Consider the following 9,378-nt stretch of genomic DNA (forward strand, 5'->3'; position numbering starts at 1 on the left):
CAACTCAGGTTTTGCCATCCGTTTGAGGATGACAAGTAGTAGAAAACAACAATTTTGTGCCAAGTTTAGCCCATAAAGTCTTCCAAAAGTACTCAAGAAATTAACATCGCGAACAGAAACAATAGTCCTAGGCACTCCATGCAACCTAACGACTTGTCTAAAGAACAAATATGCAATGTTTGAAGCATCATCGGTTTTATGACAAGTTATAAAATGTGTCATCTTAGAGAATCTATCCACAACAACAAAAATAGAATCCCTCCCCTTCTTTGTTTTAGGCGACCCCAAATAAAGTCCATAGAAATGTCAAACCAAGTTCTTTTTAAGAATAGCACGCAAAGGTGTTCCCAAAGTTCTATTGACAACTTAAGTTTGTCCATCCGTTTGAGGATGACAAGTAGTAGAAAACAACAATTTTGTGCCAAGTTTAGCCCATAAAGTCTTCCAATAGTAACTAAAGAATTTAACCTCGCGACCAGAAACAATAGTCCTAGATATGCCATGCAACCTTACGACTTCTCTAAAGAACAAATCTGCAATGTTTGAAGCATCATCGGTTTTATGACAAGCTATAAAATGTGCCATCTTAGCGAATCTATCCACAACAACAAAAATAGAATCCCTCCCCTTCTTTGTCTTAGGCGACCCCAAAATAAAGTCCATAGAAATGTCAATCCAAGTTCTTTTTAAGAATAGCACGCAAAAGTGTTCCCAAAGTTTTATTGACAACTTCAGTTTGTCCATCCGTTTTAGGATGACAAGTAGTAGAAAACAACAATTTTGTGCCAAGTTTAGCCCATAAAGTCTTCCAAAAGTAACTCAAGAATTTTACATCGCGACCAGAAACAACAGTCCTAGGCATGCCATGCAACCTAACGACTTCTCTAAAGAACAAATCCGCAATATTTGAAGCATCATCGGTTTTATGACAAGCTATAAAATGTGCCATCTTAGAGAATCTATCTACAACAAAAAAAATAGAATCCCTTCCCTTCTTAGTCCTAGTCGACCTCGAAATAAAATCCATAGAAATGTCAATCCAAGTTCTTTTTAAGAATAGCCCGCAAAAGTGTTCCCAAAGTTTTATTGACAACTTCAGTTGGTCCATCCGTTTGAGGATGACAAGTAGTAGAAAACAACAATTTTGTGCCAAGTTTAGCCCATAAAGTCTTCCAAAAGTAACTCAAGAATTTAATATCGCGATCAGAAACAATAGTCCTAGGCACGCCATGCAACCTAACGACTTCTCTAAAGAACATATCCGCAATGTTTGAAGCATCATCAGTTTTATGACAAACTATAAAATGTGCCATCTTAGAGAATCTATCCACAACAACAAAAATAAAATCCCTCCCCTTCTTAGTCCTAGGCAACCCTAAAATAAAGTCCATAGAAATGTCAATCCAAGTTCTTTTTAAGAATAGCACGCAAAAGTGTTCCCAAAGTTCTATTGACAACTTCAGTTTGTCCATCCGTTTGAGGATGACAAGTAGTAGAAAACAACAATTTTGTGCCAAGTTTAGCCCATAAAGTCTTCCAATAGTAACTAAAGAATTTAACATCGCGACCAGAAACAATAGTCCTAGGCATGCCATGCAACCTAACGACTTCTCTAAAGAACAAATCCGCAATGTTTGAAGCATCATCGTTTTATGACAAGCTATAAAATGTGCCATCTTAGAGAATCTATCCACAACAACAAAAATAGAATCCCTCCCCTTCTTTGTCTTAGGCGACCCCAAAATAAAGTCCATAGAAATGTCAATCCAAGTTCTTTTTAAGAATAGCACGCAAAAGTGTTCCCAAAGTTCTATTGACAACTTCAGTTTGCTCATCCGTTTGAGGATGACAAGTAGTAGAAAACAACAATTTTGTGCCAAGTTTAGCCCATAAAGTCTTCCAAAAGTAACTCAAGAATTTAACATCGCGACCAGAAACAATAGTCCTAGGCACTCCATGCAACCTAACGACTTCTTTAAAGAACAAATCCGCAATGTTTGAAGCATCATCGGTTTTATGACAAGCTATAAAATGTGCCATCTTAGAGAATCTATCCACAACAACAAAAATAGAATCCCTCCCCTTCTTAGTCCTAGGCAACCCCAAAATAAAGTCCATAGAAATGTCAATCCAAGTTCTTTTTAAAAATAGCACGAAAAAATGTTCCCAAAGTTCTATTGACAACTACAGTTTGTCCATCCGTTTGAGGATGACAAGTAGTAGAAAACAACAATTTTGTGCCAAGTTTAGCCCATAAAGTCTTCCAATAGTAACTAAAGAATTTAACATCGCGACCAGAAACAATAGTCCTAGGCATGCCATGCAACCTAACGACTTCTCTAAAGTACAAATCTGCAATGTTTGAAGCATCATCGGTTTTATGACAAGCTATAAAATGTGCCATCTTAGAGAATCTATCAACAACAACAAAAATAGAATCCCTCCCCTTCTTTGTCTTAGGCGACCCCAAAATAAAGTCCATAGAAATGTCAATCCAAGTTCTTTTTAAGAATAGCACACAAAGGTGTTCCCAAAGTTCTATTAACAACTTAAGTTTGTCCATCCGTTTGAGGATGACAAGTAGTAGAAAACAACAATTTTGTGCCAAGTTTAGCCCATAAAGTCTTCCAAAAGTAACTCAAGAATTTAACATCGCGACCAGAAACAATAGTAGTCCTAGGCACTCTATGCAACCTAACGACTTCTCTAAAGAACAAATCCGCAATGTTTGAAGCATCATCGGTTTTATGACAAGCTATAAAATGTGCTGTAACGTCTGAAAAACCAACATACGTAAACCTCATGTATGCAAAATTATTTTAATTGCTTAATTATTTTATTTAATTGCTTTTAAATGCTAGCATGATGTTTATTATATGATTAAATGTATAATTGCATGATTAAATGATTATATGACATGTTTCATGAAAATAAAGATTTTACCCGAGGGCATTTATGTTTCCGCACTAGTTTATTAGATTTATGATTTAAAGATTTATGTTCATGAGTTTAGTAGAGATATTTTTATGCTTTATTTATTATTATTGATCTTTTCCAATATCGATTTAGGAAGTTTTGATTAGGAGATGATTTAGGATTTTGTTTTATACACTTGAGATTTAAATGGTTAAATTATTATGATTCATGATTATGTTAAAATATTTTATTAAGTAATTTAGAATTTATGATTTAAGGTTATAAAAAAACAAAAAATCGAGGTCGTTTCAGTTGGTATCAGAGCCAGGTTTTCCCAAAAGGGTTGTGTACTTTCACTTCGAGAAGCTCAAGAAGTCACGCCTCAAATATGTGAGTTTTTACTGTTTTATATTTTATATGCTTAAAATTCTTTTAAATGTTTATATGATACATGTTATACATGTTAGTTGCATGTTGCATGAAGCAAAAAAAAAAATTTAAATGCATGTTGGTTACGTGGTTTGGACGACGTATACAGAGATGCCTCCTAGAAGGAATGTGCTTAGGACTGATGAGGGTAGACAGGAGGAGGATATCCCACAGCCTCCACCTGGTCAGGATGCTAGTGCCCGTGTACTAGCCGGTATGGCCCGTTTCTTTGAGCAACACGTAGGGAATGGAGCAATGGGTAGGCCAGAGCCAGTATATGAGCGTTTCAGGAGGATGCACCCCGATGAGTTCCATGGCACTACTGATCCATTTATGGCTGAGGGATGGATTAGATCATTAGAGGTAATATTTCGTTATATGGACATGGCGGACGCCGATCGCGTTCGATGTACTATCTACCTGTTGAAAGGCGACGCTTCGTTATGGTGGGAGGGAGCGGAGCGAGGAGTGAATATGGCGACTTTGACTTGGGAAGGATTCAAGAGAGTGTTCTATGACAAGTACTTCACCTCCGATGTTCGTTCTAGGCTTAAGAGAGAGTTTATGAGTCTCCGTCAGGGGGATTGGACTGTTGCCGAGTTTGTGCAGAAGTTTGATAGGGGATGTCACTTTATGCCCTTGATTGCCAATGATGCTGCTGAAAAATTACGACATTTTCTAGATGGTTTGAGGCCGACTATCCGACGCGATGTGATACTTGTCGATCCTGCTGATTATACTACCGCCGTTGCCAGGGCTCTTAGAGCCGAGCAGTCATTGAAGGATATCGATTGGGAGATGCAGCGAAAGAGGAACCGTGCTCAGCAAGCTAATCAGAGTAATAAGAAGCCTCATACGGGACCTTCTAAGCAACCAGAACCACCAAAACCACAAGGACAACCACCTAAAGGAAATGTTCGGAAAGGTGAGGAAAAACCACTTTGCAAGGAGTGCAATCGTCCACATTATGGAAAGTGCATGTGGGGCACCTTCAAGTGCTTCAAGTGCGGGGAGTTGGGACAAAAGGCTGCGGATTGCACCAAGCCTAGGCAACCCATGACCGGAAGAGTCTATGTGATGCAAGCTACAGAAGATGAGACAGAGCCGACACTACACTGATTTCGAGGTAACCTAGCTGTTTAACATTTTTCTATGCTCTTCTTGCATGAAATGTTAAATTGGGTGATGGGATTTGATTGGGATATTGAATAACTTAGAGGAAAATAGGATGCATGCGCTACTTGAGCTAGACTTAGGAGTCGACATTGAGAATTTTTGGGTTAGAAATGCAAATTTCAAGATTTTGAGGACCGAATCGACGAGTAAGATTCGAGTTAGAGGTTAAGTTTGAGATGGGTAACGGAATTTAAGCTTGCAATCATCAAGTCAAGGAAAATTTCGAGGACGAAATTCAATTTAAGGGGGGGAGAATTATAACGTCTGAAAAACCAACATACGTAAACCTCATGCATGCAAAATTATTTTAATTGCTTAATTATTTTATTTAATTGCTTTTAAATGCTAGCATGATGTTTATTATACGATTAAATGTATAATTGCATGATTAAATGATTATATGACATGTTTCATGAAAATAAAGATTTTACCCGAGAGCCTTTATGTTTCCGCACTAGTTTATTAGATTTATGATTTAAAGATTTATGTTCATGAGTTTAGTAGAGATATTTTTATGCTTTATTTATTATTAGTGATCTTTTCCAATATCGATTTAGGAAGTTTTGGTTAGGAGATGATTTAGGATTTTGTTTTATACACTTGAGATTTAAATGGTTAAATTATTATGATTCATGATTATGTTAAAATATTTTATTAAGTAATTTAGAATTTATGATTTAAGGTTATAAAAAAAAAAAAAAAATCGAGGTCGTTTCATGTGCCATCTTAGAGAATCTATCCACAACAATAAAAATAGAATCCCTCCCCTTCTTAGTCCTAGGCAACCCCAAAATAAAGTCCATAGAAATGTCAATCCAAGTTCTTTTTAAGAATAGCACGCAAAAGTGTTCCCAAAGTTTTATTGACAACTTCAGTTTGTCCATCCGTTTTAGGATGACAAGTAGTAGAAAACAACAATTTTGTGCCAAGTTTAGCCCATAAAGTCTTCCAAAAGTAACTCAAGAATTTTACATCGCGACCAGAAACAACAGTCCTAGGCATGCCATGCAACCTAACGACTTCTCTAAAGAACAAATCCGCAATATTTGAAGCATCATCGGTTTTATGACAAGCTATAAAATGTGCCATCTTAGAGAATCTATCTACAACAAAAAAAATAGAATCCCTTCCCTTCTTAGTCCTAGTCGACCTCGAAATAAAATCCATAGAAATGTCAATCCAAGTTCTTTTTAAGAATAGCCCGCAAAAGTGTTCCCAAAGTTTTATTGACAACTTCAGTTGGTCCATCCGTTTGAGGATGACAAGTAGTAGAAAACAACAATTTTGTGCCAAGTTTAGCCCATAAAGTCTTCCAAAAGTAACTCAAGAATTTAATATCGCGATCAGAAACAATAGTCCTAGGCACGCCATGCAACCTAACGACTTCTCTAAAGAACATATCCGCAATGTTTGAAGCATCATCAGTTTTATGACAAACTATAAAATGTGCCATCTTAGAGAATCTATCCACAACAACAAAAATAAAATCCCTCCCCTTCTTAGTCCTAGGCAACCCTAAAATAAAGTCCATAGAAATGTCAATCCAAGTTCTTTTTAAGAATAGCACGCAAAAGTGTTCCCAAAGTTCTATTGACAACTTCAGTTTGTCCATCCGTTTGAGGATGACAAGTAGTAGAAAACAACAATTTTGTGCCAAGTTTAGCCCATAAAGTCTTCCAATAGTAACTAAAGAATTTAACATCGCGACCAGAAACAATAGTCCTAGGCATGCCATGCAACCTAACGACTTCTCTAAAGAACAAATCCGCAATGTTTGAAGCATCATCGTTTTTATGACAAGCTATAAAATGTGCCATCTTAGAGAATCTATCCACAACAACAAAAATAGAATCCCTCCCCTTCTTTGTCTTAGGCGACCCCAAAATAAAGTCCATAGAAATGTCAATCCAAGTTCTTTTTAAGAATAGCACGCAAAAGTGTTCCCAAAGTTCTATTGACAACTTCAGTTTGCTATCCGTTTGAGGATGACAAGTAGTAGAAAACAACAATTTTGTGCCAAGTTTAGCCCATAAAGTCTTCCAAAAGTAACTCAAGAATTTAACATCGCGACCAGAAACAATAGTCCTAGGCACTCCATGCAACCTAACGACTTCTTTAAAGAACAAATCCGCAATGTTTGAAGCATCATCGGTTTTATGACAAGCTATAAAATGTGCCATCTTAGAGAATCTATCCACAACAACAAAAATAGAATCCCTCCCCTTCTTAGTCCTAGGCAACCCCAAAATAAAGTCCATAGAAATGTCAATCCAAGTTCTTTTTAAAAATAGCACGAAAAAATGTTCCCAAAGTTCTATTGACAACTACAGTTTGTCCATCCGTTTGAGGATGACAAGTAGTAGAAAACAACAATTTTGTGCCAAGTTTAGCCCATAAAGTCTTCCAATAGTAACTAAAGAATTTAACATCGCGACCAGAAACAATAGTCCTAGGCATGCCATGCAACCTAACGACTTCTCTAAAGTACAAATCTGCAATGTTTGAAGCATCATCGGTTTTATGACAAGCTATAAAATGTGCCATCTTAGAGAATCTATCAACAACAACAAAAATAGAATCCCTCCCCTTCTTTGTCTTAGGCGACCCCAAAATAAAGTCCATAGAAATGTCAATCCAAGTTCTTTTTAAGAATAGCACACAAAGGTGTTCCCAAAGTTCTATTAACAACTTAAGTTTGTCCATCCGTTTGAGGATGACAAGTAGTAGAAAACAACAATTTTGTGCCAAGTTTAGCCCATAAAGTCTTCCAAAAGTAACTCAAGAATTTAACATCGCGACCAGAAACAATAGTAGTCCTAGGCACTCTATGCAACCTAACGACTTCTCTAAAGAACAAATCCGCAATGTTTGAAGCATCATCGGTTTTATGACAAGCTATAAAATGTGCTGTAACGTCTGAAAAACCAACATACGTAAACCTCATGTATGCAAAATTATTTTAATTGCTTAATTATTTTATTTAATTGCTTTTAAATGCTAGCATGATGTTTATTATATGATTAAATGTATAATTGCATGATTAAATGATTATATGACATGTTTCATGAAAATAAAGATTTTACCCGAGGGCATTTATGTTTCCGCACTAGTTTATTAGATTTATGATTTAAAGATTTATGTTCATGAGTTTAGTAGAGATATTTTTATGCTTTATTTATTATTATTGATCTTTTCCAATATCGATTTAGGAAGTTTTGATTAGGAGATGATTTAGGATTTTGTTTTATACACTTGAGATTTAAATGGTTAAATTATTATGATTCATGATTATGTTAAAATATTTTATTAAGTAATTTAGAATTTATGATTTAAGGTTATAAAAAAACAAAAAATCGAGGTCGTTTCAGTTGGTATCAGAGCCAGGTTTTCCCAAAAGGGTTGTGTACTTTCACTTCGAGAAGCTCAAGAAGTCACGCCTCAAATATGTGAGTTTTTACTGTTTTATATTTTATATGCTTAAAATTCTTTTAAATGTTTATATGATACATGTTATACATGTTAGTTGCATGTTGCATGAAGCAAAAAAAAAAAATTTAAATGCATGTTGGTTACGTGGTTTGGACGACGTATACAGAGATGCCTCCTAGAAGGAATGTGCTTAGGACTGATGAGGGTAGACAGGAGGAGGATATCCCACAGCCTCCACCTGGTCAGGATGCTAGTGCCCGTGTACTAGCCGGTATGGCCCGTTTCTTTGAGCAACACGTAGGGAATGGAGCAATGGGTAGGCCAGAGCCAGTATATGAGCGTTTCAGGAGGATGCACCCCGATGAGTTCCATGGCACTACTGATCCATTTATGGCTGAGGGATGGATTAGATCATTAGAGGTAATATTTCGTTATATGGACATGGCGGACGCCGATCGCGTTCGATGTACTATCTACCTGTTGAAAGGCGACGCTTCGTTATGGTGGGAGGGAGCGGAGCGAGGAGTGAATATGGCGACTTTGACTTGGGAAGGATTCAAGAGAGTGTTCTATGACAAGTACTTCACCTCCGATGTTCGTTCTAGGCTTAAGAGAGAGTTTATGAGTCTCCGTCAGGGGGATTGGACTGTTGCCGAGTTTGTGCAGAAGTTTGATAGGGGATGTCACTTTATGCCCTTGATTGCCAATGATGCTGCTGAAAAATTACGACATTTTCTAGATGGTTTGAGGCCGACTATCCGACGCGATGTGATACTTGTCGATCCTGCTGATTATACTACCGCCGTTGCCAGGGCTCTTAGAGCCGAGCAGTCATTGAAGGATATCGATTGGGAGATGCAGCGAAAGAGGAACCGTGCTCAGCAAGCTAATCAGAGTAATAAGAAGCCTCATACGGGACCTTCTAAGCAACCAGAACCACCAAAACCACAAGGACAACCACCTAAAGGAAATGTTCGGAAAGGTGAGGAAAAACCACTTTGCAAGGAGTGCAATCGTCCACATTATGGAAAGTGCATGTGGGGCACCTTCAAGTGCTTCAAGTGCGGGGAGTTGGGACAAAAGGCTGCGGATTGCACCAAGCCTAGGCAACCCATGACCGGAAGAGTCTATGTGATGCAAGCTACAGAAGATGAGACAGAGCCGACACTACACTGATTTCGAGGTAACCTAGCTGTTTAACATTTTTCTATGCTCTTCTTGCATGAAATGTTAAATTGGGTGATGGGATTTGATTGGGATATTGAATAACTTAGAGGAAAATAGGATGCATGCGCTACTTGAGCTAGACTTAGGAGTCGACATTGAGAATTTTTGGGTTAGAAATGCAAATTTCAAGATTTTGAGGACCGAATCGACGAGTAAGATTCGAGTTAGAGGTTAAGTTTGAGATGGGTAACGGAATTTAAG

General features: G+C 37.4%; 2 protein-coding genes across 2 annotated transcripts; both read left to right on the top strand.

Annotated features, from left to right (window-relative positions):
- Positions 1–3,456: 3,456 nt before the first annotated feature.
- On the top strand, positions 3,457–4,464 carry LOC140820502 (uncharacterized). Its single transcript, XM_073180793.1, has one exon. The coding sequence runs from the start codon at positions 3,457–3,459 to the stop codon at positions 4,462–4,464; it is 1,008 nt and encodes a 335-aa protein (XP_073036894.1).
- Positions 4,465–8,118: 3,654 nt separating this feature from the next.
- On the top strand, positions 8,119–9,126 carry LOC140820501 (uncharacterized). Its single transcript, XM_073180792.1, has one exon. It carries the CDS (start codon positions 8,119–8,121, stop codon positions 9,124–9,126), a length of 1,008 nt encoding a protein of 335 aa, XP_073036893.1.
- Positions 9,127–9,378: the final 252 nt, after the last annotated feature.

Source organism: Primulina eburnea, unplaced genomic scaffold, assembly GCF_022965805.1.
Source record: "Primulina eburnea isolate SZY01 unplaced genomic scaffold, ASM2296580v1 ctg1081, whole genome shotgun sequence".
Classification (NCBI taxonomy): Eukaryota; Viridiplantae; Streptophyta; class Magnoliopsida; order Lamiales; family Gesneriaceae; genus Primulina; species Primulina eburnea.

What these genes read in the sequence shown, in the direction of transcription:
- LOC140820501 (XM_073180792.1), top strand. Translation starts at nt 8,119, where the DNA reads ATGCCTCCTAGAAGGAATGTGCTTAGGACTGATGAGGGTAGACAGGAG.
- LOC140820502 (XM_073180793.1), top strand. Translation starts at nt 3,457, where the DNA reads ATGCCTCCTAGAAGGAATGTGCTTAGGACTGATGAGGGTAGACAGGAG.